This window comes from Tyto alba, unplaced genomic scaffold (genome assembly GCF_018691265.1).
Source record: "Tyto alba isolate M040663 unplaced genomic scaffold, T.alba_DEE_v4.0 Super-Scaffold_46, whole genome shotgun sequence".
Taxonomy (NCBI): Eukaryota; Metazoa; Chordata; class Aves; order Strigiformes; family Tytonidae; genus Tyto; species Tyto alba.
Window position 1 is genome coordinate 4021518 of NW_024881322.1, and position 14210 is coordinate 4035727.

The following is a 14210-nucleotide window of genomic DNA, read 5'->3' on the forward strand; positions in this document are numbered from 1 at the left end:
TATGGTTAGGCCACTGGGAGCTGGACAAGACTGAGACACAGTTTAAGGAGTCTGACTAATACATTCTGCCCAAACAAGCTGATACAGACTGTGTCTGTCTGCTACTTCCCACTGCAGTCTGTAGGACCTGAATTTCAGGTATTCACATATCTCCATTTCCCCAGGTGTCCTAGTCCCTCACTGCTTCACTGGCTATAAATAATAGAAGAACTCATCACCAGAAACTGATATTTTATAGTGGCTACAGAATACTAATGAAACTTTTCACTGTAGAATTTACAAATTTTAAACCTGCATGTATTTCCAAATAGACTGAGAAGTACCTGCTAAGTAATAGCCAGATGCTAGAGGAAAGATAAATCCTAGCCTCCAGCAGTTGTGTTCTTTATGGGGCATATATGTTGGCTCTAAAAATCCTCCTGCAGGTGTTTTCCTGAAGTCAGTTCTTAATTCCAGTGGATAAACCAACATGAAGTCGCTTTGCAGCCAGCTGGTTTGCATCAGTCTCATTTTACCTGGTAAGCTGTTAATGAATCCACCTGTAGTGGCTCAGAGCCATTGGGTGTTGTGCGCCTGCTTGGCACAAATCACCGTGCAACTCCCAGCTGGTGCCTTTCAAAAGGCGAGGGACAGTTTCTGTAATCACTCTAGATCTGTATGCACTGTTCACATCTATATGTTAACATAATTTGCAAGAAACGCCGAAGGCCGTAATATTGTCCAAACCAAAAAATATTTTTTCAGTAGCTGGTTTAAAAAAACCCTTCCACAAGCCCAGCAGGGGAACACGCTTTGCTCAGCGGCTTCTCCACCCGCCAGCCCTACTCTGCAGCCGCACTTGGCTCTTCTCAGCTACAAATGGATGTGTGAAATTATATTCTCTACAAAAGTCTTGCTATCAAAATGCAACCGTGTCCTCTTTTGCCTGTAGAACACTATGTTCAGAAGTAAAACTACCCCGGCTGAAGGGCAGGGCTTTTAGCTCGAGCTCCGTGAGGGGATTTGGCCTGACAGGGGACAGGATGGGAAGGGAAAGGTGCAACAGAAAAACCGAGGAGCATTAAGCGAGAGCTGAGGGTCCCCGTGAGTGTTGATAAAACACCGTAACAAAAATATTTTGAGGGAATTATAGCGCAAGGGCGCGACCCTTCACCGCCGCCGGAGCCCTCAGCCCCCGCCGACGGCCGCGGCCTCACGGCCCCGCGCTCGCCCCGTGCGCACGTGAGCGGGGCGGGGCAGCGGCCTCTCCGCCCACGGGGAGGAGGAGCCACCGGCGGCGGGCGGGCCCACGGGGCGTGGCCAGCGGCGGCAGGTGCCACGTTGGGCCGCGCCCCGCCCCGCGGATGTGGAGCCGGCAGCCGGCGGTGAGTGGGGGGGCGGGCGGCCCGGCGCAGCACTCGGCGCGGAGCCGCAGGTGGGGGCTCCCGCTGCCCGCGCCTCCGCCGGGGGAGGAGTCTGCCCCCGCCCGCCCACCCTGCCCTTCCCTGCTGGGGCGCGAGGCCGGAGCCGGGCCGGGCCTCGCCGCTCAGGCGCGCTCGGCGGCGTTCACGGGGACGGGGAAGGTGTGTGTGTGTGTGTGTGTGTGGGGGGGGGGGGGGGGGGGGGGGGGGGGGGGGGTGGGGGTGGCGTGTGTGGTGCTGGGGTGTGTGTGCGCAGATCTGGGGAGCCCTGGGCCCGGTCTGCAACCGGTGCACGCAGTGGGAGCCGGCCCGTTCCCGGCCCCCCCCCCCCCGCCCTTTCGGCTCCCCGCCATTTCGGGCAGCGCTCGGCCTCGTACCCCGCCCCCCCAACCACCAGCTCGGTGGGGTCGTGGCGGCCTGGCGTGAGGGGGCGGCGAGCCCTGGGCCGGGCGGGCCTCTCTCCTGCCCCGGTCGTCCGGCGCCTGGAAGAGGAGGGCGAGGCGCGGCCGGGCGGCGGCAGGCCGCCGCTGTGGGCCGCCTGGGAGCGGCCGAGGCGAGGGGCGCTGCCCGGGGACGCAGCCCCCCCCGGCCCCAGGGGCGCGTCGGCGGGGGGACCCCACGGCTTCGGGACTGGGGAGGGGACGGGGCGGGGGTTTAAAGTCCTCGTGTCTCGGTTCCCCGCGCTTCGGGGTCTCTCGTCAGTTACTCTGCACCGAGGTGTGAGAGAAGAGGCCAAGTTCCCTCCCAGAGGGTCTGCGCCAGGCGTTGGACGGGCTACCCCGCGGTGTAAGAGATGACAAACGCGAGTTGGAAGAGGGCTTCAGCCCTGTTCTCGTTTTCAGCAGTAATAAGCCTAAAAATAACAAGCCTCCCTTAGTCACCGCGTGAAGCACAGTGATCCTGAATAAATGATAGGAGCCAAGTTTACCGAGTGGCCTGCTGTTTATACAAAAGCTGTTTTCAGAAAGTAACTGTTCTGTGAAGTTACATTGTTAACTAGTAATTTAATAGTTATCTAGTGCCTTTCATTAAATAAATTCTTTAGAAATTGCAGTATGCACAATGTGGCAAACATTTTTTAAAAAAAAACCTGATTATGGGAAGTGATGCTGTAAGGTGGAGTGACTCGTCAAGACAGTATAGTCAATCTTTGACAATCACAGTGCCTTATCCCTGATGATGTTTTCCTTCATTCTGCTTGTGCAGATTTGCACCTAAAATGTTTTTAAATACTTTAATAACCTGGTGTATATGTTTTAAAGACGTACATACTTGGGTTCAGAGCTGTAAATGTGAATGCTGCAGAATTGTATGCATGTAAACTGGCAAGTGAAATTAACTAAAAACCCCACTGAAGTCTTGAAAGCTTTTTTGGCCAGATGAAAGGAAATAGACTTGTTTATTATGATAGGCATATGTTTACAATATCACTGTGTTTTGTAGGATAATTTATATGAAATACTGGGGATTGTGATTTCTCTGTGAATCGCTCAAGTATAATTTACAAAAGCTCGACTGCATCCTTATAGCAGACTACTTAGAAATGAAGTAATATCAGTCTTTGAACAGGAGGAGGAGAACTGCTTAAAGACAGTGTGTAAAATTCTTTCTTCAGTGAAGTTAATAGCAAAAAACCCCCAAACCAAACAACCAAACCTTCCCCTCAGTTTTAAATTCAGTCTGTTGGTATGGTTTTTGGTTGGGATTTTTTAGTTATTTCTTTTTTAAACTGAGCAGGTTAGTTACCAGATTCATCTTTTTATATCAACAACTTTAAATTGCTTTATGAAGCATGATACAATGGTCTCTGTAGAATGGTTTATATAAAAATTGAAGGCAAAATGTCAACAGACTTAAGAGCAGCAGCTGAGGGAGCTGGGGTTGTTTAGCCTGGAGAACAGGAGGCTCAGGGGAGACCTTATCACTCTCTACAGCTACCTGAAAGGAGGTTGTAGCAAGGAGGGTGTTGGTCCCTTCTCCCAAACAAATGATAGGACAAGAGGAAACAGACTGAAGTTGCGCCAGGGGAGGTTTAGATTGGATATTAGGAAAAATTTCTTCACTGAAAGGGTTGTCAAGCACTGGAACTGGCTGCCCAGGGAAATGGTTGAGTCACCATCCCTGGAGGTATTTAAAAGACATGGAGATGTGGTGCTGAGGGACATGGTTTAGTGGTGGACTTGACAGTGTTAGGTTGAAGGCTGGACTTGATGATCTTAAAAGTCTTTTCCAACCTAAATGATTCTGTGATTCTATAAAGGTTCACTTAGATCACTTGGATTATTTCATATAAAGCTATGCTGATGTTCAACACTTTGCAACTGGACTTTGTCACCGAACACTTGGTTTATATCTTTCAACACGTAATTTAAGTGCTTTCTGCATAATTTGCCTATCTATGGGATAGGTGTCCTGCTCACTTACCCAAGGTGGTGTAAGTTTCCTTGGTACGGTTAAAGCTTCACAAGATTAACTGCAAAGGTTCCTCCTTAAACATGCAATGTGTTTGCACACTCTTACCAGGAGAAGCTTATTGGTTTTAGATATCAGTTTGACCAGTGTTTTCATTTGCTAAAAAATACACTGTAGGAAGTTGCAAGCTGTTGTTTTTGGTGATAGTTTCTCCTTATTACTTTGTTATAATTTATTTATTTGCTTTCTCATCACTACTGCTTTCTTATATATAGCAACAACAGTTTTCCTACTTGGAGAGTAGGATATAAATGCCACCAAAGACTAGTAGCATCTTGTCAAGTGACAGCTGGAGATGTTACTCAAACTGCTCTTTCCAGTAGGCCTACAGAATTGGTCACCTGTCACTTTACTATAGTGAGTTACATATATCTGTGCCTAGCAAAGTTTTGTGTTTTTTAGATTGATACCAAATATTTTTTTTAACACTGGCATTTTTGTTTTGTTTTTGTACTTAGCAAGCTCTCGAAAGATGGCAGAAAGCTGGTCTTTCTTGGATACTTTTGACTCTAACTTCAGGCCTCTGGTAGTGATTGAGCTTGCAAAAGGCACCAAAGAGGAAACCATAGAATGGTTCACTAAACGAATAGTGGACAAAAAAGCAAATGGAGGTGAGTACAGTATGACCTTCTGTAACACTTTGAAATCAAAATGGCTGTCGTCATAATGTGAAGACATAGAGAAAATTAGCCTTCAGGTAATTTGTGGTTTAATTATTATTTAATCCGTCCCATTCCATTTTGTATTTTTGAAGTCACGTAATTTTATGGAAGAGCAGAGCTTCATGCTGGTGTCATGAAAAGGTAATAACTGAACACTGTTAACCCAGTTATTAGTGCAAATATTGGCTTAAGGTCAAACACCGTGCTCTTGCCACGACACTATTTCATTACTCATTTTAGTATACTTGCAGAATTGAAGTTAATTAATTTGTACTTACTTAGACTTTTTATTTACATTTTTTTAGAAAGGCATTATTTCTGTCTGTTTTAGCTTATCTTATGGTCAGTAATATTTCTGTAGCTACTGGTTTTGTGACTACAGACTTGCTTTTAGGCCTCTGTTGGATAATTCAGGGGTGTTTCTATTTCAAAAGTTTAGTCCCCTTAAAACATGAGGGACTGTTTGCAGAGGCACTAGTTGCTTACATGATGTGAGCATTAGGGGAGTAGATCCAAACTGTTGCCATTGTTCCAGTTCACTGTCTCTGAGCACTTCCACAGAAACAGGTCTAGATTTGGGGGTGACCCTGCCAGGATTCTGAATACTGCACGTCAGGTGCTGTTGAAGCCTTAATTCTTTGTGTCCTGAAAACGATGCTGCTTCAGCCCTCCTGACCTAGGTAGAAGGTCCAATATGCTGGATGCTAAAATACTAAGTTTTTGAGATGTAATTTTTACGTATTTTCTTCCTTATTTTGCCTTTCTTTAAAGGTGCACAACTTCTGGTTAAACCATTGGTCACAGAAAATGGAAAAGAAAATATTTATCTAGTTGGAGCTTCCCACTTAAGGCTGTTGCTGGGAGCTGAAACTGTGGGTTTGGTGAAGGAATGTAATGATAACTCAATGAGAACTTTTACGTACAGCAGTAGAAAAACTTTCAAAGACTTTGCAGGTAAGCAATTTTAGGGGTCTTTGTTGTTGCAAAGCTGTGGCTAAAGATTCTAAACAATTACACTGTTAAATCCTTCATGGTCTTTCTATTCTTTGGAATGGTAACAGTGAGCAGAAATAGGAAGAACAAGCTATGAAAATAAATACTAATTTTTACCAATGGAAATTCAGATCATATAATGAAATTAATTTTATTTTTTCTTTCACATGGTTTTCACTTTTTGCTTGTGGTTTACTTTATGCTTTTTTATGTTCCAAATAGTCTCTTATTTGGATGAAAGATTTTTGTTGAAAATAAGAAAAAATGGTCAATGAACATGAGTGCAGGATTAACAATCAATGTTATGAATTAACATAGCAATTTAATTTCTGTGAGCCAGTTTTGAGGCGTATTATCTTATAATTAGCTGGAGAAAATAGAAACATTTTGCTCTATTTACACATCAAAGTTAAATAATTAACATTACAGAGCCATTCAGTGGAATTTTGGCATGATTAGCAAAACCATTCATGTTCCTCTCTTTTATTTTGAGGAGGTGCCAACAAAGTAACATTTTCTTTTAAATGTACTTACCTGTAAGGTATTTAACCCTCCTACAGTAGCAGAACTCATTTTCTTCTCCAGGTAAATGTTGGAGTTCCAGCTTCGTCTTGCTAATCCTTTTCATTTCCCTGTTTTGGTGATGCCTTCCACCACATTTTCAATGTAAACGTTCTTGGGTCTGTCTGAAACAATAACAAAGTTGAGTTTTGTTGTTTGTTTGATGCTAGTTTATTCAACACTGCTCCTGTCTAGAGTAACTCTTGTGATGCCTTTTCTTTTGTGACCTTACTTCCTGAAATTAGGAGGCCTTGAGAATTGTCAGTTGCAAAGGTGACATTTCCGTTTCTTTTATGCATTTACATTCTCAATGCTAATCTGACTGTCATTGCTAACAGATCCTCTAGTAGCAGCTGGAATTCTAACTACTGCAAATCTAGAAGATAATTTTTGCTGTATCTCTTGATCTTTTTTCTTTTTTAAAACCTTAATATAATTTTAGTTTTCTTCAGATCTGATCAGAGGATAAAATAGTTGACCATGCTGAGATGAGGTGAAAAATGTGTTATCTACAAAAGAAACTCTGCAGCCTATGTTGTCTTACTAATATTTATAGTTTCTCAATTTAACTGATACTATATTCTTTGTAGTACAGATTTGTTGCTGTTTTGGATTCTTACTTAGTGCATTTAGGGCCATCCCTATAGTTTCTTATTCCTAAAGGGAGAAAAATAGTCAATTGGTCATTATCACAAGGAAATCAGGCTGTTTCCATCATGATAAATTGATGGGGTTGACAATAGGTTTGTTGCTGTAGCTCTTCAAAATTTGGGATTTTTTTTTTTAAAGGTTTCTTATTGTTTTATCTTATTTCTGTACTTTTATCAGAGCTAATTGTGTCAATTGGCTTATCCCTATGTTGTATGGGCAATAAAGAACAAGATACTGTGATATTTAGTGTGAAATGCTTGCTGAGGAGATTTGTCCTGGCACCTTACTGGTTTTCATTCTGAAAACATTTCAGGTATGGCAGAAGGAGGCATGGAGATTCTGAGATTTGCAAATAGTGGATGCCTACGTAAGAGTCTTTCAGCTGGGCAATAGTATGTAGTACTTGCTCATATACTATCCCAGCCTCCAACAATTAGTACCTCAACGGTGTCTTTGTCTCGAGTGGTTTGTTCTCTTAGTTCACTTGGGTAGTCAAAAATGCAGTGGCCAACATGTGCCAGTTAGAGAAAACTTCTTCACAAGACATTTATTTTAAAAAGTGGAGTTTTTGCTAATAGATGTTCCTTGGCAGTAATTGTCATATGATTTTTTTTTTTTTTTTTTCTGATTCTGGTCATTTTTTATTGTTATTTACTGTCAGGGTTTTCTTTCTGTGCTGCACAACTTCATACTACCTTCTTTTTGATTTAGATGACAATGACAATTTCCTTACAATGGCAGAATGTCAATATATCGTCAAACATGAACTCGAAAATTTGAGAGCTAAAGATGAGAAAATGATCCCTGGATATCCTCAGGCAAAGCTCTATCCAGGAAAATCAGTTGGTAAGCAATGTAGTTTGTTGCCTGTATCTCACTATGTTGATGTAGGATAATATTCATGGTAAAAGAAACTTGATTTTCCTGCAGTGAGGAGAAATCCTTAAGACATTAAAGTCCCAGTGTTTGTAATCGACTGTTTTCTCACCGCTCCACAGTGATAGGACAAGAGGCAATGGATGCACAGTGCAACAAGAGTAATTCTGAATAGATATTGAGAAAATGCTTTTCACAATGAGGGTAATCAAACACTGAAACAGGGTTGTAGAGAGATTGTGGTAACTCTCTCCTTGGAGACTTTTAGATCTTCACCAGACAAGGCCCTGAGCAGCTGGATTTAAGCTGGACCCACTCTGAACAGGAGGTTGGACCAGATGACTTCCAGAGGGCCCTTGATGCTGAGTCTTTCTGTGAGGCTGAGACTGTAGCCTTATGTTCTTTTCAGATGGATAATTTTCACGTATATTGATGTCATCCATTATTTTTATTAGTAGTACCCAAAATATTTGTGTTTAAAAAATTACATTATGATATACTTGGATTGTCTTAGTAGAAAAATATTGGAATGAGTGTTCTAGAGCTACAGATTTCAAAGCATGAAGGAAGGAAGTTTTATTTCATTTAATTTATGCTCCTCTCTAATTCAAGAGCTCTACCTTTTCATGGGAGAAAGAAGCAATGAGAACTAGTGCTATTTTTATGGTAGCTGGAACTAGTTAATTGGCAGAGATGCTACAGTTTCTTAGGAGAATTTATCTTAATATTTGTCCTTTTAATAACATTGTCTTTATTCATTAGTGTTGGTCATCAAAGAAAGAGACCTGTACATATCAGTGTTTCAAGAAGTATAAATATGTGTAGATATCAGATGAGTTTACATTGGTAATTTTTTATATAGCTATTTTTCTAGTTATGTCAAGCAGATGCCGATGGGAAATGGTAAAAACTATCACACAACTTCTAGTGTCTCTCCCCTCCTCTTTTTAAATTTATTTTATTTTTTAATATTTCTATGGTTGTATCTTCCAGAGCAGTTTGTTAATTGTTTACCCACACGGGAAGTGTTCCTTTCCATAACAGAGTTAAATACAAATTGTGTAATATTTGGTTTGTGTGCAGTGAAGATGTGTTGCAATTTATGAATTAGTGTAAATTGATAATTCAGAAATGGTTTTAGTATCTTTCCCATAAATAACACAACACTGGCTCTTCAATTTAGTGTTTTGTTTTGGTTTTACAATGTCAGTTTGATTTGTTATGCCTTTCTTGGCTCAAATGCAAGAGCCAGACCTTTCCCCACAAAGCTACACATGGCATTTCACTTCTGACCTGTAGCACTTTTTATTATTCAAGCTGCAACTGATTATACTGCAAACCTGTGGAATAGTTAATAGATGTAAAAGGGTTACTCTTTGTCTTCTAGTGGACAGCACAGTCTTTGTAGGAATAGGTGGAACTGCTCTCTATAATGAATATTTTTTGAACTAACATGCAGACAATTTATTTGGTTTTAGGATTTAAATGCTAGACTTATTTCAAAGAAACTTTAGGTTTGCTAAATACATAGTGTAACCTGTTTGCTTGTATCAACTTCACTGTCCTTTGAAGGGAGTACTAGGTACCTCTTTTTTTTTTTTTTTTTTTTTAATTCTTCCTTCTAGTGAGAAGATTATTGACCAGTGGTATTCTAGTTCAGATTTTCCCACTGCATGATAGAGAAGAGTTGAAAAAGCTCCGTCACAGCTGGTATGGCCGAGTGAAAGTTGGCTATCAACCTTTAGGTATGTGAACACTTACTCCACTACAAATAATGTGCAGGGTTGCTTCTGGAGAAGTTTTTGGTTTGTTGAGAAGACCAAGGGTCCTTCCTAACTTCTGCTTCAGCATTTAGCCTCTATAGAAGGGAGATTGCTGCATGGAATGTAAGTATTTTACCAAGAAGTCTGTTGTTTCACTAAGAGTTTACCTTTTCATGTTCCCAGTTACCCATTGCAGTGCATCCCCTCTGATGATACCTTTCTGCCCAAGTTGTTTTGTTGGCCATTGTGAACCAAAGTCTTTGTTTTACCCAGCCTTGCTTTTACTTGTCTTGGAATCAACAGAGTGGCTTAGGCTCTGGTTAAGGAGGCATCCATGTTTCCAGACTTGTTGACATGCACAGTTGAGGTCTCTTAATTGAATTCTCTTTGATTCTAAGGTGGCTGTAGGAAAATCTTTTGCTATAATGACTTGCAACACAACTGTTCTGGAGTGAACTGCTGGATGTGCAGGCTGCTGTCTCCTGATTTTCTTCCTCAGGGCTACAGGAGTTCTGTATGTAGGCCTTTGGTCATAGTTTTCAAGTTGGAGCTGGAGGACAGCTCAAAGGCTCAGCATTTGCACTGTGATCATCTAGTACAGAGTCTTGAAATTAGACCATTGCTCTTTTACCAGTTGGGCAAGTTTTTCCTCCTTCAGCATTTCCTGTGTAACCTCCTGAAACTGTTCAAGACTTGGAAAATTGGTGGCTCGGAGTCTGCAGACTCAGTGGCCCAGTGTCTGCAAACTTCCATGTAACAACAGTCTGCACATCACACATTCTCCCTACCCATCAGTAAAGCAGTAATGGACCAAGCCAAGACTCTTCTCAGGCTGACTCTTGACAGAAAGGCTCTTCAATGTCTGGAATTCCCAAAGCTATTTTGAGTTGTAGGCATGTCAAAAGTGTGTTTGCAACTGTTTGTTTTAAATTCATTTTCTGTATGAAAACTGCATGTTGGTGCGTGCCAGCGTCACTTAAGTATATTTTACACACTGAATAAGCTTAGAATTAAAATAATTTTTAGTCTGACAGTGTGGAAAGTTGAGTTCTGGATTCTAGACCTGTAAACTGTACTTAAAAATAAGAAAATAAATATTTGGGAGTTTGCCTGATTATTAATCTCTGGGTCTTGCAGTTGCTTGAGATTTTTTACTGTGCTGCAAGTTTTAGATTGAGAGGGATGTTGGAGTGCCAATTCTTCTGTCTTGCTTTCAGAAACTTATCTGATTGGCAATTGTGAACTTCTGCTGTAGTGTTTTGTAAACCGTAAGCTGTAAGAATATTCTGGTATTGCCCAGGAGGTTTGATGTGCTAATCTATTATGGAGAGTACTTCTGCTGTGCCAGTTCAGAGGTCATGATGTCATGGTTGTTTTGTTAAGTTGGTGAATACATAGCAGTGGCATACAAGCAATCTGGTCTTCCAAGCAGACAAAGATGAAACAGATTTCAGCATTCTAAACTCTGTTTGCTAGGCATTTCTATATCTTCTTATGTGGTGCCATTTCTAGATTATGTTGAATAATACTCCTGCATTTTCTTTTTTTGTTAGTAGTAAGATAAGTGAGATCTTGTCTTGGAGATAATACATCTGTCATGAAATATATGCATTAATAACACACTCTTCAGGTCTTTAACAGCTGAGCAACCTTGCTGAGTATAGCAAGTGTGTATTTCATGTATTGATTTTCTGCTGAAGGGAATGTCACAGCCTGGATGTGCTATTGACATGTTTCAGATTTAAGATTTCAATGTACCTTTCCATCTATTCCTTTAGTTCTTTGAGGGTTAGCAAAGCACAACTAGTCCTTTTTGGCCCCTAGCAGGCTAAAACAAATTTGTTTCCCAGGTGTATGTATGCCAGTGAGAAGCTTCAGAAGTTAGGTGTCACTTACTGCTAAAGTTTGTTTTTTATTACACCAAATGTCTTCCATGACATCCTAGCCATGCATTGATAGATTCTGTTTTCAAGAATGCTAGTGTTTTCATTTTGGGTTTGGTTTTCCTTTTTTTTTTTTCTGGATATCTGATGTTGATGTGGTAAGTATTGAGATACTTGACTTCCCTACTGTCTGAATACATGTGTATATGTTTATATGTGTGTGTGTGTGTGTGTATAACATAAAAAAAAATTCAAATAACCTGCCAAATTTTTGGAACATGAGAGAAGGAGGAGCAAAAAAAGCAATAATATTCACTGTGTTATTTAGAAAAAAAAATAGGGCCGAGGCATTCATGTAAGGTCAAGTTTGATATTATATGTACATCTGTGTTAAGTGTAGTCTTAACTGATTAATTTTTCTCTGCAGATGAGATACGCTGCTATTTTGGAGAAACCATTGCTCTCTACTTTGGCTTCTTAGAGTACTTCACATTTGCTTTGATTCCAATGGCGGTCATTGGGATTCCTTATTATGTGTTTGCATGGGAAGACTATGACAAATACGTGATGTTTGCCACATTCAATCTGCTCTGGTCCACTGTGATACTGGAAGTTTGGAAGCGGATTTGCGCCATCGTGACGTACCGTTGGGGGACACTGTTGATGAAAAGACAGTTTGAAGAACCAAGACCAGGCTTCCATGGTGTCCTGGGTATCAATCCTGTTACTGGGAGGGAGGAACCAGTGTACTCGAGTATTAAGAGACAGATACGGATTTATCTGGTGTCCTTACCATTCGTGTGCCTTTGCCTCTACTTCTCACTGTATGTGATGATGATTTACTTTGACCTGGAACAGTGGGCTCTGAATTATCACGAAGAGAATGATTCTAACTTCAGCAGCTTGATGCTGTTTGTGCCTAGTATCATATATGCTGTTGTGATTGAAATTATGAACCGTATCTATCGGTATGCTGCTGAATTCTTAACATCATGGGGTAAGAAAGTTGTTTATGTTTCTTCATTAAAGTTAGAATCCCAGATGTTTAGAATTTGTTTCTGTGTAGACTACATTACTGTGAGTTCTTGTTCAATGGAATGCTAACAAAATTTCCTGGAGTAGATTTTTACTGTGGGGTAATAGAGATGGCCATTTTAACTTCTTATGTTTCAGTGTTCTGAGATTGCAGTTTCACGTTTGATTTAATTTGGTCTGAGTCTAGGATGCTATCAGAAGGGGTGATCCTGCCTCCTCCTTCTGCCTTTTGTGCAGAAGTCCCACGTCCCACATTTAGCTCTTTGCTTGGCTGGTGCTGGCAAAAAGGATGAGGTGAGATTATGGAGATGAGAGCTCAGAGGTGGACGGCCAGAGGGACTGTTCTAGCAGGTTGTGCCCACAGCTTGGGTTTGCTGAGTAAGTCTTAGTCAGCTGATATATCTGTGCAGAGGATGGAGGCACTGACATAATGGAACAAAATCTAAAAACACCAACTAAATGTCATATGTGAGTGTTTGTGTATACTATATTTATAACAAAGACTGAGATTTCACATCCCTATCAAAATATTTTCCTCTGGGCACTCTCAGAAGAGGAGGAATGTTATAATAGATTGCCTTTTTTTCCCTTGTGCTTGTGACTTAACAGATTGGGCCTTATGTTTTGTAACCTAACATAAGGATAGTGAAATGTTAATGCTTATTTTGAATGTTAGCACTTCTACAAGCATGTGCAGTCACTTTCAGACAAAGTTAATAGATGAAACTAATGAGGAGTTAACTGTTTTTTGTAGCTCAATATGGCATGCATTTGCAGAGCAGAATCCAGATTGCTAAATCTGGAGACCAAGAAGATTAACCTAAGAAAGATTAAGCAAGAGGGAGATTGATGCAGAAGACAAAGTAAAAAGAGGTGTTGAGAGGGGGATTGGTTATGCATGCCAAAATGATTTGCTCAGCAAATTCAACTTGACAGCAGCAGTAGTAAAAGCAAGCAATTTCTTGATTTGCTTATGACTGTTCAAGGATTTTATTTATATAATAACTTTTAAATTCATATCTAGGTTTTGATTGACTGGTTGGTTGTGTTTTTTTGTTTTTTTTTTTTTTTTTTTTGGGGGGGGTTGTTTTTTGTTGTTTTTTGTTTGTTTGTTTTTGTTTTTTTTCCACTATACTTCAAGAAAAAGCTTTTATGCAAAATGTCCAGTTGTGTTGTTCAGGTAGATTAAAATGTCAATGGCAGGTAACCCAAGGGTTTTTTTTCAACCCAGATTTTTTTGGTTTTAAGCTGATGTTTCATGTTCAGCAGCAACTGTATTTATGCAACTCACTACCCTGACAGTCTGTGCCTTTTCTATCCAGCATGTTTATGCTGCTGTGCTGTGAATAGGTGAAGAGCTCATCTGGCTGTCTTACCTCCCCTCCCACCTGGCATATTTTCAGCTAATATCTGACTTAAACAGTTAAACTGACAAAGCATAGGAAACAATCTGGGGTAATTTTAAGCATACATCTTGCACCCATTTCTCATGAGAATTGATCGTTTAGTGAAAGCTAAAAGTAAAAAGTGCTTTCAGTCACTTGGGTTCATCTTCCATGTGTCAGGCCCAACTTCATGGCCATGTCAGGGTAGAACTCTGCTGTTTTGTTCTGAGCAAGGTAAGTGACAGTGTCTCCTTTCAGCCTTGTTGACACAGCTCATGCTAGTGTGCTGCCTTCTCAGTTACTGCTTAGCCAGGACTTTAAAGGTGCAATCTGACAAAATAGCAAAAAGAAATGCGGAATCTCCCATTCACTTCCCTTCCTTCCCCCCTAGTAACCAGCCTTCCTCAAACATCAGCTTCTGACAGTGCATCTTGAATGAACTAAGAATCTTAATTTTAGGAGTAATGCATCTGTTGAACTTCGTGTACCTCGATTCTTGCTTTAGAGCTTGGTGTCTGATCTAAACTCA

The 14210-nt window shown here is 41.0% G+C and overlaps 1 protein-coding gene across 2 annotated transcripts in view; it reads left to right on the forward strand.

Moving 5' to 3' along the window:
- The first annotated feature begins 1289 nt into the window (after positions 1-1289).
- The window catches only part of ANO10 (anoctamin 10), a 123987-nt gene continuing 111066 nt past the window's right edge, over positions 1290-14210 (forward strand). The window contains exons 1-6 of one of the 2 annotated variants that reach the window (XM_032991269.2): positions 1290-1364; positions 4331-4483; positions 5306-5488; positions 7451-7585; positions 9241-9360; positions 11689-12258. In XM_032991269.2, coding sequence (XP_032847160.2) covers positions 4345-4483; positions 5306-5488; positions 7451-7585; positions 9241-9360; positions 11689-12258 — 1147 coding nt within the window. In that variant the 5' untranslated portion in view covers positions 1290-1364; positions 4331-4344. The other variant, XM_032991270.2, reaches the window with a different exon arrangement.